At 40.4% G+C, this 17,153-nt stretch overlaps 2 protein-coding genes across 6 annotated transcripts in view; both read right to left on the bottom strand.

Moving 5' to 3' along the window:
* Window positions 1–10,774, bottom strand: part of opa1 (OPA1 mitochondrial dynamin like GTPase) — a 37,287-nt gene extending 26,513 nt beyond the window's left edge. Inside the window, exons 1-9 of one of the 4 annotated variants that reach the window (XM_076725790.1) lie at window positions 10,592–10,773; window positions 9,614–9,938; window positions 9,352–9,448; window positions 9,043–9,150; window positions 7,053–7,106; window positions 4,934–5,016; window positions 2,964–3,119; window positions 669–722; window positions 204–308 (exon numbers count right to left, since the gene is read on the bottom strand). In XM_076725790.1, the coding sequence (XP_076581905.1) occupies window positions 204–308; window positions 669–722; window positions 2,964–3,119; window positions 4,934–5,016; window positions 7,053–7,106; window positions 9,043–9,150; window positions 9,352–9,448; window positions 9,614–9,938; window positions 10,592–10,626 (1,017 nt within the window). In that variant the 5' untranslated portion in view covers window positions 10,627–10,773. Of the gene's footprint in view, window positions 1–203; window positions 309–668; window positions 723–2,963; window positions 3,120–4,933; window positions 5,017–7,052; window positions 7,107–9,042; window positions 9,151–9,351; window positions 9,449–9,613; window positions 9,939–10,591 lie in introns of all 4 variants that reach the window. The other 3 variants (XM_076725791.1, XM_076725792.1, XM_076725793.1) reach the window with 3 other exon arrangements.
* Window positions 10,775–11,766: 992 nt separating this feature from the next.
* The window catches only part of atp13a3 (ATPase 13A3), a 33,062-nt gene continuing 27,675 nt past the window's right edge, over window positions 11,767–17,153 (bottom strand). For both annotated transcript variants that reach the window (XM_076725795.1, XM_076725794.1), the window contains one exon: window positions 11,767–17,048. In XM_076725795.1, the coding sequence (XP_076581910.1) occupies window positions 16,851–17,048 (198 nt within the window). In that variant the 3' untranslated portion in view covers window positions 11,767–16,850. The remainder of the gene's footprint in view (window positions 17,049–17,153) is intronic.

Genomic DNA, 17,153 nt, shown 5'->3' on the forward strand with positions numbered 1-17,153 from the left:
GTACCTTCAAATTGCAATTAGTTTGACACTCTTATCCACAGTCACAAAGACAGCAAGGAATAACTGGAAGGACACATCTGCAGAATGATCATGTTAGATAACTTCATCCAAGGCTCGAGGGAAAACTTTAAAATGATTTTTAGCATTTTCGTGTGTTTATTGTTTGTGTGTATTGTGTGTATGTGTTCATATGTGTGGCCCACCTTCACTTTCCTTTGGTGAATGCCCTTGTCATCTTTTTGCAGCACCACTTTCCTTAACTCTTTGTTCTCCTTCTCCAGCCTCTCCAGCATGCGCTGATATTTTAGCTATGGGACAAACAGCATAACACGATCAACAGTCGGCATCAGCAACAGTTCAGAGAATGTTCTGCTGAAACCTGTTGCCGATATGTGATCTAGTGGCGCAACTGTAAGCTAAGTAGTGAACAGTTCAGTATAACTAAGTATCCATGTAGGTCCAGCAAAGATTTTAGTTGACTTTAAGGCCATTTTAATGAGTTTTAAGGGCAATTTCATTTCACTGTGAAACCCAACTTATATTACTGCAAAACTCTGGACAATAAAAGTGCTAAAAATGGGGATTACTTGCATGACATAACAGTTCTCTGTTGGAAGAAAGTCAGTTTAAATTTCATGAAGGGTACGACACAAGCTCCTGTACTGTACCTGTGTGCGGAGCAGCTCTTCTTGAAGCTGGTCTACCTTTTCTTTGTCTGATGACTAGAGGTTGAAGTAGAACAACAGAAAAAGAAAACAGTAACAAACTGAGTTAATGCCTGCTTTCGGTCTTGAAGATAAGGGCTTCCCGTTACTCTCACTGTGCAACTTCACAAGCATGAAATCCCACCAGCACCATGAAGGCTTATTACATGCACACTGTATTACAGAGAAAACCATTTTTGAGAGTCAAGTTAATGCATAAAGAGAGGAAAAAAATCAGATTTCAGGCAGACACTACTCATTCTGGTATTACTCAGCTTCGATCACCAACCTATTGATTCACAAACAGGCACAAATCACAGAGCAAGCCCCGAAAAATACAGCTGAATATAATCACAAAATCATTTCGTCATTACAGCTTGATTTTTTTCACACTTGCAACATGATTGTCAGGATGAGAGACAGGACACAAAGCAGGACACACAGCATACATGAACAAAAGGGATTGGCAGGAGAAGAAAGGGAATTTATCAAACAGGCAAACGCACCAAACTTCACTTTATCAAAAACTCTTTCTGCACTACACTACGCACCAGGGACAAAACGTGTGCTGTGAATTACCTTCTTGCAATATGTGCCAACAATGTATTAAAACATTTTGAAATTCCCTAATGAAGAGACTTCTTTAGGCCTTACAAAAAGCTTAAGGCTTCTACCTTGCTGTCGACAACACGGCCAACTCTCAATTTTTTATATAGCTGGGTACATTCATGGTACTTTCAAAAAGTGTAGCTCACACCATGCAGCGGGTTGCCACTCCACTCCATGCAATGTCTGAACGGAATGCTGCTGATGATTATCCATCCATATGCATGAGAGAGTGAGCTACAGTGCGTCACTGTGCTTCTGGAACCAGGCTATGAAGGTCCATGCATGCCTTCTCCCCACAGCTGACCACTAGGGCACATCTTAATACAGCCTGACAGACTATGGGGTGATACGTGGAGGCTACTGTCAGGCAGTGTCGGGGACAGACTAAAGTTTGGAAGTCCAACACATCTGGACTACAAATATTGTAAAATGAGCTTAAATTATTTTAGAAACACTAACGCCATGGCCTCAAGCAGAGGGTAGACACAAACACCTGTAAAATAAAATGCAATCCACTACAGTAGCAATGTATAGAGGAGTTTAATCTATCTGTACTGTGCTGCATTCTATTTTAAGATGTTGCCATCGATGTGGTGGGCAAAATAAACATTCAATTTCAAGAGAAATGGAACACTGCCGACATAACAAACATTACATTCATTGTACGGCCACAGCGCTGCGAGGTATCATTGTGTTAATGAGTTATTTTGCAGCTGTTCATGTTGTTGTGTCATCCATCCCCTGTATGACAGCGAGTAACAGACTGCCATTTAAATTTGGATCTGCAATTTTTAAAATAGCATAAAATAGTTTACAAATTGCCAGCTTTATTCTCGCCAATTAAATTAAAAAGGAACTTAACATCAGCTGAAAACCAAGTGGTTTACCTTGTCAACTTGCTGCAATAGGTTGTTTGCACATGACGTTACGTCACTTTTTTGTTGGGACGTGAACTGAAGATGGAGGGCCGAAAGTGATTTTCTGCATAGGAAACACTATAACACACACTCAAAGTGCTGATGTTTTGCGTCGTTTATGGTTGCTTTGCTCAAACCAAGAAACCACAAGGAGCTTTTATTGAGTACCAAAAGCTGTTGTTCATAAGCGTGAAAAACGCAAGAAATTGACTGAAAAATGCCGGAAAAAATGGCTTGTTAACTGTCTGTGGTTGGGAGGAGACGAGTCAGATAACAGTGGAAATGGTGTAACATTAGCTGTTGTTTTAAATCTGTGGTGATAGATTTAAAGTAACTTTCAGTTCAGCTGAAAAATCACTCCTCTTCATGATGTTAGGGTCACATCCAACATTTCATCTAAACTATTCATCTCATCCATAGCAGTTCACTTCACTTCAGGCCTAAATTTAATGTCACATGACTGCAAACAACCTATTGTAGTGTTGAAGTATGTCAGTCCACTGCAACACAATTGTTGGATGTGCTTACAGGTGCAACAGACTTGAAGCTTTTTACCAGAGAGAGAAGTGAAACACTGCTTTTCAGCCTGGTGTTAAATTACTCTACTATCATGTCAGGCGGTTGGCAGACATGAAATTCTCCAAGAATATATATTCTGCTTCTTTTCTGCAGCTGTGATCTTTTAGGAGGCGTTGGTGGGATAGGGCGGATCTAAGTGGGTTGGGACCTTCACCTTGCGTTTCTGTTGAGGGGGGCTGGGGTTCGGAGGCGGACTGGGAGCAGGCTCTGGCGGTGGGGGACGCGCATTATGGACTGCTGCGGCCCGCCGGACCTCCTCCTCGTGCCGCTGGATCTGCTGCTGAATAAGAATGAGCTCGCCAAGCAGACCCTGCTGGGGTACGTCATAGTGAGAGACAGGTAGGAGCAGCAAGAAAGACAACACCCAGCCACTGCGCTGGTCAGCCACACAGGCAAATGCTGCACCCAAACACAGGGAGGAAACCTGGCCTGTGTCTCAGTCACTGGCATTGCTGCTGGAGAATCATGATACAGTCAAAGCTCTTTTTAAACACAATCAAGGTCTTTGGCTTTGGTAATCTTGCCACCATCATCAGTGTGACCCAACAAAGTCAGTCTCTCTCAGACACAAAGGGGAGATGCCAAACTTTGCCAGACTGAAGGCAGAGGAGGTGACTAATACCACAACCAGCACCTCTCGGCAAGTGGCACCAACAGTGACTCTGTTCCCTTTCCTCACCGTCACGCACCACTGTGGATTAATGACTGCACGCTGTCCATGATTCAGACAACACTATAAAGGATTTTCATACTTAAACTCAGCAGAATAACATAAAGTAAGAGAGTGGAAATTCAGGTTTTACTGTAAAGGTAAAATAGTAAACAAGTTCAGAACACAAGGTTTTAATGTGCTGCAAATGCATAATCGGCCCGATGAAGCTGAAGATGATGATTAAATAAGCTGAGCCAGCACTGGGATATTTCTCTACCAGGGATGAAGCACAAAGCAGAACGTATAGCAGGTGATATTTGCTGTAGTTCAGGGGTCCCCAACATGACATCATTATTTGACTTTGTGCCATTTTTTGCTTCTTTCTGCTCTGTGCAATGCACATACGATACCCGCTGAATGGAATTTGAAGTAAAACATTAACTTGTAAGAGCTGTGTTTTACTGCATGTGCTCATGTTGGAGACCATGACTGCAGACTAAAAGCAAGGCACAGGAGAGGAAAGCCACAATATATTTCTTTTCAAATTTTCTTATTAATAATAATGGTCAAACCTTCACATGTTTAAACTTTAACTCTGCACAGTGTTAAAAACACACACAAAAACATAAAAAAACAACAGAGGGACACTGAAACTGGCCACTTTGTGGAAAAGAACAAAACACAAAATGAACAAAGCAAAGAGGACAAAACAGAAATGAAACACATGTGTACACGAAGTGTTCTGCCAGAGACTGCTGTGTAAAATAATGTTACAAAAAGCAATGTTCTCCATGAATCCGATTTCTGGAAAAAACAGTTGAGAAGAATAAGCAGTAGAGGCTCTTTTGAAGGGATGATCAGCGTGCATACAGTCTCAGGTTATACTCCGTCAGAGTGCCAGACAGTTCGCCCATGCTGATGGTAAAATGTTATAAATGTCTACATATGTAATACCACACTTAAGAATACCTTTAGTCATGCTGTTACTGTATGAAGGTCAAATGTGAACCATTTTCTTACTATAACACTGCCACATGGCCTCAAAAGCTTATCCTGATTACACTGTAGGCTGGCAGCCAGTCTGTAACTCACAATGCACATTCAGTAGAGTTGACTGATTCAAAACACACACTGAGACATTTCATTTCAAAACATTACGAAACATATGCCATTGAGAGGTCACTTCTACTCAAAGTGCTTTGTGAGTGCATATGTTCATATAATTAATTTTAAATGCAACTTTTAATAACTTATGTGAGGCAACATGAGGTGTCGCATCAATCACTGCTCGGTCATTGAAGTCTCCTTGCTTTTGTGCCTTCAACCATACACGCTCGTATCTATGTTTCCTGGAGCAGATTTTCATTCAATCCACTGCAGTTTTTGCCGAGCTGCAGACAGGAGCTGAGCGAGACTGGTGGCAGAGCACAGAGGACAAAGCTGAGAAGTGTCAGCAGGTTTTAGAAACTTGCCTTTTTGTACTGCTTGTCGCTGCCATCTTGTGTGGCTGCAGCAGAAGAATCTGTGGCTTTTAGTGCCGGATCGCCTGAGGTTTCTACCAGAGGAGACACAACAACACAGAATGAGGTTATTTATAAAAAAAAACGGATCTTTGGCTATTGAGTGCTGAAGATAAACAAGTTGAGGGAAACAATAATGTCCAGAGCGAAAAGATAGCCATCATTGAAAGCATGCCTTCCATGATTGGAAAAAGACCAGAGTGATTCAATTTCAAATGTTTGGAAAATCCTGCACTGATAGATGTACATAAGTATACATACGCATATATAAAATATACCGTGCAATCTAAATTTGGCAGTTTTTAATTTTGCGTCTTCCTTAATTGACCAAAATTAACTGACTTAACTCACTTCATTTGAAGCGACTTTACTGTGACAGATCTATTGGCAGAATATGGCAGAAATTAAATATCTAACAAAATTATAAGGTTTTTGGTGTTTTTGTTACTTTAGAATGAGTTCTTTATATCAACAGAGGGAGCAGGTCTTCTTCCATACAGTTGGCCATGTTTCTACAGTAGGTCAGAAAGGACAAACCAAACACTGGCTCGAAAATTTGGTGGCCATTGAAGGCTCTCCTTGATGCGTGCAAAGGCAGGGTGAGGGGACGGATATTCAGTTGGTTGCAATCCAACACACTGGTCCTTTTAATAGAATGTTATGCTATTTATTCCGGAACAGTTCCAGTCAGAGTGGAAAAACATCTTAAAAAACATTTCAAAGGCTCTATTCAGGCATCCTGTTGGGACACTGCTTGCTGAAACTGCAATTAGTGGCATCAAGGCCGAAAAAGCAGTCACTGTAGAATGAAACAAAAACCTTGACAATGACATGAAGCACAAAGAAAAGCATCAATCACTGCTGAAACACTGTTCTGTGTTTTTATGTTAATTCACAATGTTATTGCCGTGTACAAAGCAAAGCTTGTTTAGCCATATATATGAGGCAGCTGTTTACAGAAGCACTACTTTGTAATGTCACCTGCATAGTCAAATATAACAAGCACAACAAAAGTAAAATGAGAAGTATTTTCTTTAAGGTACAAAAGGGTGTGAAGTGAAGTCAGAAACACCCCTTTGCTTATTATATGACTCACAACAGAGGTGTGGTCCTGTCTTGCCTGGCAACTGACTTTGGAAGATTAGGTCTTTCCTTATACCAACATACATGAGTTTAATCTAGGGTTGATTATTACTCATATTATAATAAGAACAATAATTATTTCTGTATTATTTCACCACTGCTTAGCATCATTTAGTCAACATATTGACTTGACTTTTACAACTTCAATGGATATTCTTTGTATCATTACTCTTGTGCACATCTTCCAAACATTTGAGATGAAATAGCTAAAGACAGAATGAGATCGCCCCAAAAATTAGTGAAAGTTAGCATGATTAAAGGAAGCAGCCCATACAGGCCAGGGGAGAGAGAGGGTGGAAGTCAAAGGAGGCAAAAACCACACAGGTAGGACAAAGTACAGCCAAGGACAGCCAGGTTAAAGAAAGTCAAAAGGGAAGAGGGGACATACTAAAGGCGAACACGCTGGATCCGTATTTAAGCCTTCATTCGGTCATGTTGGTGTTATTGCCTGTATTTAACACTTTTCCTTCACTGCATTTTGATTTGGACTTGAGAATAGAATCCATTCAAGCTCTCCAAGAAAGTAATTCAGAAAGAGGGAGAGAAACTTTAAGACTGAGGCTTTCAATTATCCCAGTGACCAGATGTCAGCCACAGGGTAAAATTGGAAGTCTACATTAATAAGCATACTCCTCTGAATACCCCAAGTCCAGGATGAGACCTTTCCACCATCCTCGTGACAGGTCATGCATTTCACTGAATACAGAACCTGCGTTAACCATGAACCCTGCCATCACTGACAGTGGCACTGGTCTGCAACATGGAAGCCAACGTCCTGGGAAGATGCTCTGCTACCGCCTTTAGGGCCGAACCATGGCAAGCAGGGACCCACGACCATACCAATATCGTGGCAAGGTAGTGATCAAACAGCGGCGGAGAGAAAAGAGGAGGGGAGTGGGCAGCGCTACTGAGTGCGGGGTTTACACACCTAACAACAGATGCAGACCAGAAGCTCCTTTGACTTCACTACCCAAACTCACACCTGTGAAGAATGTTGAGGAGGACAGGAGGGTAGGGGTGGAGGAGAAAGGAAGAACAACACAAGATAAAAATCATAAAAGACAGAAGCAGAGGGATGGTGGTCAAAGCAGGGACACAACTACATGAATGATGTGTATTTAAACAAAGCCACTGTTGTGCCAGAGCTTCAAGTCAAGTAGCCACTTGATAAGAAACTGTCAAAAGAGACAAGCACACCCCAAACTGGGCCTGATCCTCAAGGAGCCCAAAATGTCAAATTGTGTCAAAACCAGCCAATCCAGAGGTTGCCCTATTTAAAGGTGTTACCTCCAGTGGCTCGAGATATGAAGGCAGAACTCTTTGTTTATGTAGCACTATGACATAAAATATTATCACCTCCACCTCATGACTTGATGACTAAATGATGTCAAGTGTTGTTGGATTCAAAGAGCTGAATTAAAAAAAAATGGACTAAAAACATGCTGTAGGGGCAAATTTGCATGGTTATTAGACATCTTTTTTGAACTCTCAACAAGCAGACTGTTCAGCTGGAAAAGCAGAGACAGAAACATGTTAGCTGAATAATCTCAAGAAAGTTTCAACTGACATAATGGGGAGTGGATAACATTGTTTTAGTTGTCCCTTTCCTCAAACATTCTTCCATACAGTTGTGTATGTGAGCCATGGTGTGCTGTTACCACATGAAATCAAAACTCCTGATGCAAGCATCTCCAAGGATTGATGTCCATTTGTTTTTGAAGCCAGTGAAAGAAAGAAGAGGTAATGTACATTTTTGGCTAACTAAGATTAATAACTGCAGTATGACAGTGGTGAAACTTTGTTTTAGTGCCACTTAAAGCACCTAGATTAGACATAACCTACAACTAACAGATTTGTGTGCAATTTTGATGGGAAAGCTGAATTTATAAACATTCCTTAGTAATGTTATGTTATATGGACGTATTGCACACCTGTATAGAAGGAGGAAGAAGGGCAGTTCAGGATTGATTTTGAATCCTTTCAAATCCCACAACTTTCTCCTTCTGTTGAATGACTGACTGAGGCTGACTCATGTTTTTGTCCATGCTCCATCACTGTCCCTTTCACCTATTTTTTGTTGTTCTGTGATTTTTCTTTTTCTCCTTGCTGATCCTGATCTACCATCAGCCATATCCACAAAACATCACATCAAAAATAAAATTCTCTTATGCAAAAATCTCATGCTGCTTCCTTTTAACCGGCTAATGTACTACTCAAAGACACTTTGGGAAAATGTAAACATAGGCTCTTTCCATCTGCATGCTGTAAATCGTTTCATCTGATTTTGCGGGGAACCGAATCCGGTGACAGGCATTAAGACTAACTATGTAGCAGATGGTCTCATTTGCTTATGTAGGTCACATAGAGGCATCAGTATTAAATTGAGACTGATTCAGTCTGCAGTAAAAAAAAAAAAACTCCTTGTAGCTGCTTTATAAAATATATTGCAATGAACACAGAAATGAATAGTCAGGGTGCTCAGCAATGTGCACCTGGTCCCATTTGAATAAAAGGCTGTTTGCAACATCATAGTCCATCATAGCCTACAAACCTACTGATCCAGAATATATTGGTTATTGGTTATGTGATGTAAGGGAGGGCTCCTTTGCAACCATAATTATAAAGAGGGGTATTGCAGAAAAAGCAGTAATTTAGAGCATGAAGCAAGCCATTTCCTCATATTATTTCATTACTCTGAGTCTGAGCCAGCTGGATTGTTAGATATATCACCTATAAAAGCAGAGACCAATGCAGATGTGGAAGACAGGTTTGCTTGGGCACAATTACGGTTACTGTTATGAAACCTAGACAATGGACTAGACAATGATGTCTGCAAATGTTTTGATGATGATGATGATTTTATTTTTGTTCTGATGCAGTGACTTTATGAAGACATAGCTGAGATTTTGCACACTCACCAGAGGACAGGAGGCTTTTGAGGAAAGTGAAGTTCTCGCCTATCTTGTCCAGGTCAGGTAGTAGCTTGGCTATCTCCTCCATCTCTGGTAGAGCTTTGGCCAGTTTATCTGTAGATATAAGAGATAATATGTCAAGTGGAGAAGATGGAAAGGTTGATAGTCTTATCTCATAACGTGTAATTGTGTAGCCATGCTTCAACTGTAACACAAAGAATAACTGTCTCCAATTTAATGAAATCAGGAATTCTTTACAAGGCCAGGCAGAAGCACATTCAGTTGAATAATGACGTTAAAAATGAAACCACTTACCAAGATCAATTTGTTCACTCAGCTCCCAGACAAAATCAGGAATGACCCAGTTGTATTCACTAAAATCTGGCAGCATGTCCTTCCATTCGTCATAGGTCTGAGATAAAGTGAAAGGCTTATGTCATGTTCACATGAAAAAAAGTTTTCCTTTTACTGTTTTCAATGATATGCCATCACAGATAGAAAAGGCAGGGGACAGCTCTTTAAAGTGTCCAGGGAAAGGTTTTGTGAATTCTGTACGTTTTTTTTTTTAAATACTGACCTTTTTCGCTGTGTACCCTCCTCCCACTGCCGAGCCTAGCAGAATGTATCGGAGCCTTAGCAACCGGGCAGCGAGGCGGGCCACCCAGAAGCTGCGCTGCTGCTGATAGCTACGGCCCCCTGACCCTGGGGGAGGCTTGGGAGGCCGCATGGGCAGCCGTGACATGGAAGTGAAATAACGGGCAGCCGTGCGGTGAGGGGCTCGCTGAGGGTTGGTGTTCCCCGAGTACCGGTGATGGATGGCACGGGACAGAGGGTGCAGCTTCTGCAGCGGTATCCGAAATCTCACCCCCATGTTAGTGGAAACCAGGTTCCTGCAGGCCATGCTGAGATAAAAGGGAAACTGGACAATAAACTACACAAGCTCACCTTCCTCCTATGCCTATAAACATCATAACTCCTGAATATGTATATAATCTCAGTGGAAGCTTCTAGCCAACCGACCAACGCTGTCCCTGACGATGCAGGTACTGGCCAATGAATAACATAATATCAAATCAATACAACACGTAAATAAATCCATTAAGTTTACTGTCCATTATTATATAATTAGCTACGCAAACAGTATTAGAGAATAAAACACATGTACACTCATATCACAATAGCCTGTAAAGTAATTTGTTGTCAAATAACGTTAGCCCAGCCTCTGTCAGGTAACTTAGCTAAAACCATCCCCTGGTTAATGTTAGCTAGCTAACTTAACTGGCTAAAGAAACGTCAAAATCCACAACAGCTACACAAACCGCTTTACAGCCTATAATAAATATCAGTGACTGAGTGGAGACTGGTTATGCATCTATTTAGCTATGAAATATGTTTCTAATGAGTCTCTTTACTAGGACGAGGTATATTTACACGAAGCAAGTAGCTAGCTTCGCTGTCCTCAGCTGTCAAAATGACCAGCTATCTGTGCTTTCCTCATACCACAGCTAACACAACTAGCTTCTGTTACCGTTACCTTTACTAAATTCTAACTTACCAGGTAGTTTTAACGTTACTCCCGACACGCAACATGGTGCTGTAATCAACAGCGGGTAAACGCAAATTTCTTTCTAATTCACTCTTTAGGCACGGTTTAATTCATCTTTCCAAATGTTACACATCTGCTTGCCTGTTGTGGCAGCTAACTAGCTCGTTAGCTAACAAGGACACAGCCAGAATGACAGTCGACTTCCGGTGAAGGGTACAACATTAAAATCGGCACGGACAGAAAACGCACCAAAGAATTACTTCCTATGCATCCAAAACAGTGCACTTTCTGACTGAACCCACAGTCTTTTACCACTTTTGCGTGGTCATCTAAAATATGTTGAAGCCGTGAATTCTGTGTATGGGACAACACTTTGTTAAATGACTTAGCCGGGCCAGAAGGGTTTGTAATCATCAGATGATAAGTCATGTTGACAGCGTCATACAACAGAGACACTGGACATTGTACTTGTTACAAAGCACACATATACTGAAAATGACTTTGTCTGTCTTAAGTTTCTAACATTTTATCTGGGACAATATCCTGAGTGCTACCTGTCAGCTGGGACATTTAAATTGGCAATGCTGATAACATGACTGGTAAAGAGGTCATTTGAATAAACAGGTGAAGCCTACAGTTAAGGACAAAGTGCAATTGAGATTAAATTGATGAATAACAGGCAGCTGCACAGAAACATTATCAAAATACGGAAAAAAGGTCTGCAGTTAGCGGAGTGACCTTGGCAGTGTCCATGCAGATGTAATTACTTGTTGCACAGGAAAGATTTTTGCGTATCAGACAGGAGGCACCTCAAGTTAACACATTAGGTTAGTGGGTGTCAAACGTCCAGTCTAGAGTTTAATTTTCATAAGCATTATCAAGATCAAGTGTTTTTAAGAGTTCATTTTCCTCCTGATATATACAGGATCTTATTTAAGCTACAGTTGTGTACTTGTGAACTGCACAAGCTGTAAAAATCCTAATTCTGGGGCTGAATCCTCCAAAGGCCATATCTCTAGAATAATGATGTAAGACACGACAAACTTTTCAATTAAACAGGTAAACACTAGAAATACTACGCAACTTGAGGTCCACTCTACATATAACTACACACTTGCCTGAAACGTCTGCAGCGTTATATCCCATTCATGCCCAGTGGATACAAGTTAGTCAGAGACATGCAGTTGACTGTTTCAAGAACATTTATTGAAAAGAAAGAAATCAAGATAAATCTGAAATACAATCCTCAGGGAAAAAGAAATGAAAATAAATAAAAAATAAATTATAAAGTACAAAAATTTTCCAAAAAATGTACATCTCTGCCAATATAAACAACACATATATCCCAGATGAGCCTCTTGCTGAGGTGTGGGAGCTGCAAATAAAAAGCACACCTGAAAGAGCTGACATACAGATGGACTGTAATAAAACGTTTTAGCAACATTATATTTTCATTCGGTTTGGGTATCAACTTTTATTATTTTCTCTACGATTACAAATAGACACATTTCCCTGAGGAAACAACATCCACATGAGGCTTCGTATACTCAGTGGCTGACTCAATCTAAATGCCATTCGATGGTTTGCTTAAAATACATGACATGAACATGAGGCCAGTGCTAACTGTCAGTCGGCATATGTTGTACCTGTATAAGAGCATAGAGGTTTCAGCATTAAATCCATTGCTTTGACATAGCTGTGTCAGAATAAAAGGCAAAACTGTCGCGTAGAAGAAAAGCAACTGTAGTATTTACACTTTGCATGTCATGAAATGGATGAATTTTCTGGGTCAAGGTGCACAGTTGTGACACAGGTGAGACTGAATCATTTTGCCCCTAGCAGCAATATAATCACTTCAACAATAGACCGCTGACATCGAGCAGCAACACACATTCTTTTGCCAATTACATTTTAATTTGACATGGATGCTAAAACTTTTTAAAAAGTTCTAGACAGATAAAGTAAAAAATGCACATTTAATGATGAGACAGAAAAGCGACAAGATTGTCAGATGTTGGTCAGATTCTGAGTTCGCTAACAGGAGGCGCCAAATACACCACATCAGTCCAATTCCCTTCTTGTGTCAGATCCTTGGTTTCATACAAAGCACTGAGACGAAAGAGAAGCGAAAGAAAAGCTGAGAAGTAGAACCTGCAGAGACAAATCTTTCCCCTCCAAATGGTTTAACATCACCTTCCTATAAACTTTACAGTAGACACGTGCTGCATTATGTTTACCAAAGACAGAACAAATATTGATCCAAGTGCCCGATCATACTTCACAATGACTGATTCAGATTGTGAGATAAATGCCCACGATACATGCCCTAATAAGGAAGATCCAATCTAATGCAACTCCATCACAAAAAGTACAAAATAAATCCAAGACAGTACAAATCAAAAGTAGACAGACAACTGATTGTAACACAGTACCAAAATAGTAGAAAAACACACCAGCCCTTTGATAATCCAAAAACCATTTTTATATCTAAATCTTTTGACTTTTATGCACACACTAGAAATGTACATCTCATATATACAGATAGAATCCAACCTCTAAGATTACCATCCACTGAAATTTGACAGAACTGAACGCAGGTGACTATAAAACTTTTCTTCTTCTGTTTTTCAAAGAACCAATACAGACGTGATGAAGAGTCTTTGGAAATAGAATCAATAACCACAGTATTGCATTAAATTTTGTTCTTTACACAACATTCGATTTTAGCCTCAGTAGGTATCTAGGACAAAGAAATTAAACCCTGACAACAAATTTAAAAAGAAAAAAAATACCACTGCATACTCAGAGGCATAGAAGCTCGTGTGTTTGGACATCAGTGATGAAATCCAACAGAAATAAGTCATTTTGACTTTTGTTGTTGTTGTTTTTTTACAACATATGAGAATCTTCCTGAAAATTGGCACAAGAATGTCAATTTGAGCCATGTTATACATTTCTCACCAGTTTCATCTACAATATATATGTATATATCCTTCTCACACTGAAAATGTACCCACAAAATACTACAACAAAATACTAGAACTTTCCTCATCAAATAAACAATGAATCCATTCCTAACTATGGTCACATACCACTTCTGAGCTTGTCATTAAAAACAGTATGGATCCCAAATTTCATATGCATTTGTAATATTATTACAAGTATCTCGATAGACAATGGCTTTTAGGAACCAAGCAACTTCAGATTCTTCAGATATGAAGGAAATGCGATTTTGTTTCTATGTGAATAAAATAATAAATAATCGATGGACAAGCTAAATGCAAAGTCATGTGTCCTACATGATTAAGTGCTGGATAATACAGCGCTGTCACCAGATGTCTCACATATAACTTGCTTCATTTGGAAATGCAATGTTACATTTAGTTTGACATTCTTTTGACATGGTGTCTCATAACCACTTATCAGCAGTCTGAAAATACTTTGGGACAGACTTGAAATCATTATTATTAAACCATGCAATTCATTAAAGGCTGCTATGGAGAGTACACTTATACTGACATTGTGTGTTGGTGTCTTTGCTTTAAAGTGACACTCCACCTTAAATCTGCCTTTCGAGCATCAAACACTAAGGTTGCATTAAAGGTGGCTGTAAATAAGAGTTTAGTTTTCTCTTACAGTCATCTTGAAATCAATCTGTCATAACATTTTCCCAATGGTACCAATTTTCATGGCGGCTTACACTAGTGCAGTGTAAGGAGCTTCTCGGCCGACTGAATTTCACTGTCAGGTTTTTATTAAGAGAGACGCTACAAAGGTTTACAGCCACCTTTAAAGTTCACAGGGAGGGAGCGAGTATCTGACACTTCAAGAACAGACTTTGTGGCGTATCACTTTAAATGTCAAAGAAAGAGCAGTGAACATAAAATATAGCCCTTACCTCTCTATGCAGGTAGCCTATGTGTAATACATGAATACAAGTGTATATGGTAACCAGCAGCCATCTTATGCAGTGTGTGTTGTTGCACGAGGGCTCTGAATGTGCCAAGGACAGTGAGCTGATGGGTCGCACAATGCCTTGCCTTGATTTACGATTACGTCAGTCTTCCATAGGAAGAAATTTTGTTTAAAAAAAAAAAAAGAAAAAGAAAAAAAAAAGAAATACAAGTTGTACAGCTGGCTTTCTGGAGCCAACCTGACACGTGTTTGCAAATGTAAGACGCTTTGATTTATATGGTCTCATGCATGTGATTAACTGTCCACAATAACCAGCCGGATTTTCTTGTGCAGATTTTTTTTTTTTTTTTTTTTTTAAACACAGAGATGTGGATGGAAATGTTTCTTAATTCTACAGTTTTGCTGTATTCATAGTAATATTAGTATTGCAACCATCAGAACATGATGATAGGGAGCTGGCTTCATGCTAGACGTGGTAGGCTCTGTCTCCTGTCTGATGTCATCAGATGCTGACAGCACATGGCTCATAGATGCAAAACATAAGACTAAAGGTTTAGAGCCATACTGGCAGCCCATGAGAGGTTAATGCTCATTGCAGGCAATGATGGATGCAGCGTAGAGACTAGTTTTCTGTTGGTGCATCGTTACCACTAACGGGGCAAAGAGTTCGGCCTGAGGGGAGCGCCAGTGGAAAGGCCGTGTTGTTCCCTGTCATACTTGTTAGCATGGTATGTTAACACTTGTCATGTGAGTGTGACATGTTAACATTTAGTATGTTAGCGTTAATCTGAAAGCAGAGCAGAGGTTGATGAGATTTCAGACATTAGTTTTAGAGGTATCCTGTTATGAAGTGAAGAGATGTTGGTGTTGAGATATTTTTGTCTGGACCAGAATACTAACGGATCAATGACATTAACATGGCGATCCTGCCACAGGTCCCAGCCTGTGGTTAAGAGAGGGCGACCACGTGTGTGTGCGTCACTGTTCTCCTTAACTTCTTACATTCTATAATGTTTTGAATGAGTGTGAAAGTTGTGGCCAAATTACGAGAAAAATGCAAAAACAGATATAGTTTTGTGGCTTCAATCATCGATCTGTGATTTCTAATGTACTGTGTTTTCTGCCTGGGGTGTGCAATTGAGCAAGTTGACTGTAGCCATTCCAAGATTCCCAATCTTCTACAACTCAGTGTGCTTGTAAGACTATTTGAACACTGGTCTCAAAGGAGTAATTTCTTTCATCCCTGTGGGTACATGATACGCTTTAAAGCATTGCTTTTTGGTTATGATTCCATGCTCACTAATTAGTGCTTAGGGCCAGGGAGTGATGCTAGCTCATTCAAACAACTCTCTCTCTCACTCTCTCTCTCTCTATATATTTATGTGCACTAGCTGTATAAGCCCACTACATAGTAGCAATCAGAGCCTGCACCGCCTACAATAGGTTAGACTTGTGAAACAAGTTACTCACTGTGTGAATGTCCTAAAAGTGAGGTGGTGGCTGCTCAACAATATAAACATGGAGTGGATTTGCAGCAGATTTTAAAAATTATGATCAGATCATACACAGTTGCTCAGTAGTCACCGGCCACAATCAATCCTTTACTCCACGCACCTTGAAACCTACATATCTCCATCTTGAAGTGAAACTTGTTTATGAAGCAATGCTCTAACTTGTCTTTCAGTCAGAGTGGGTTGTACTTTTAAGGGCCAAAGCACAACTCCTCTTCTAGGCTAGCATCTGCATCATGCTATACCGTACTTTTCCAGTGATAATCCTGAAAGGCTCAGACATGAAAGTAGGCTTTTTTACTACTACTGAGAACTGTAGTTGCTCATTAAATCTGAAGACCTTTATCTTAACAATGGTATAAAAGCAAACATTTTCAAACATGCTCCATGACATTTCTGACAGCACCTCAGAAGCTAGCACTGAAGAGGAGTGGGACTTTGGCTCTTTCTTTTACCCCTTTCACACAGGCAAACTGAGGGAATACTACGGTGTCAGCCTGGGTTTGAATGTTGCTCAGCTTTGGTGAACAGAGGACACAACAGGGTACGGGAATTACATTTGATGTCACTGTTGTTTAAATGACAAGCAAGAGATACCTGAGAGCACGCGAGTGGGCGAGCCAGAGAGACCATGGGTGTTGAAAAAAACTGAAACTTTATTTGGTACTTATGTGTAATGCTTTTGCAGCAATGCCTCTGGAACTATAGTATTAGACATAAGTTTCTGAATGGTGACGGTAATTATCCTATGACAATTCTGCTTGAATGGGTTGAGTGTGTGTTCAATGAACACGTGTTGTATGCATGTCTCCTGTATGAAAGGGGTAGATTACGGGCGGGTGCTAGGAGTTGATCATGAATTGATAGGTGGAACCGTTTTCTGGGCGGGGCTTGGCTTCAGTGGTGGTGGCTGGCTTTGGAGGCCAATCGGGGTCCACACTGAGCTCCTGGGCCAGATGCATGTAGCGAGCCTTGGGTGTCATCTTGCGTGGGCAACACAGCCAGGACAGACACTTGTACGCCCGCCGGTCAATGCCTTCCTGAAAATACCACAGCCCCAACAACAAACAAATAAATGAAAGGAAAATAACAGAGAAAGGAGGAAAGGGAGGGATGAATGGTTCCATGAACTTGTGTCATATTTT

This window comes from Chaetodon auriga, chromosome 3 (assembly GCF_051107435.1).
Source record: "Chaetodon auriga isolate fChaAug3 chromosome 3, fChaAug3.hap1, whole genome shotgun sequence".
In the NCBI taxonomy this organism is placed as follows: Eukaryota; Metazoa; Chordata; class Actinopteri; order Chaetodontiformes; family Chaetodontidae; genus Chaetodon; species Chaetodon auriga.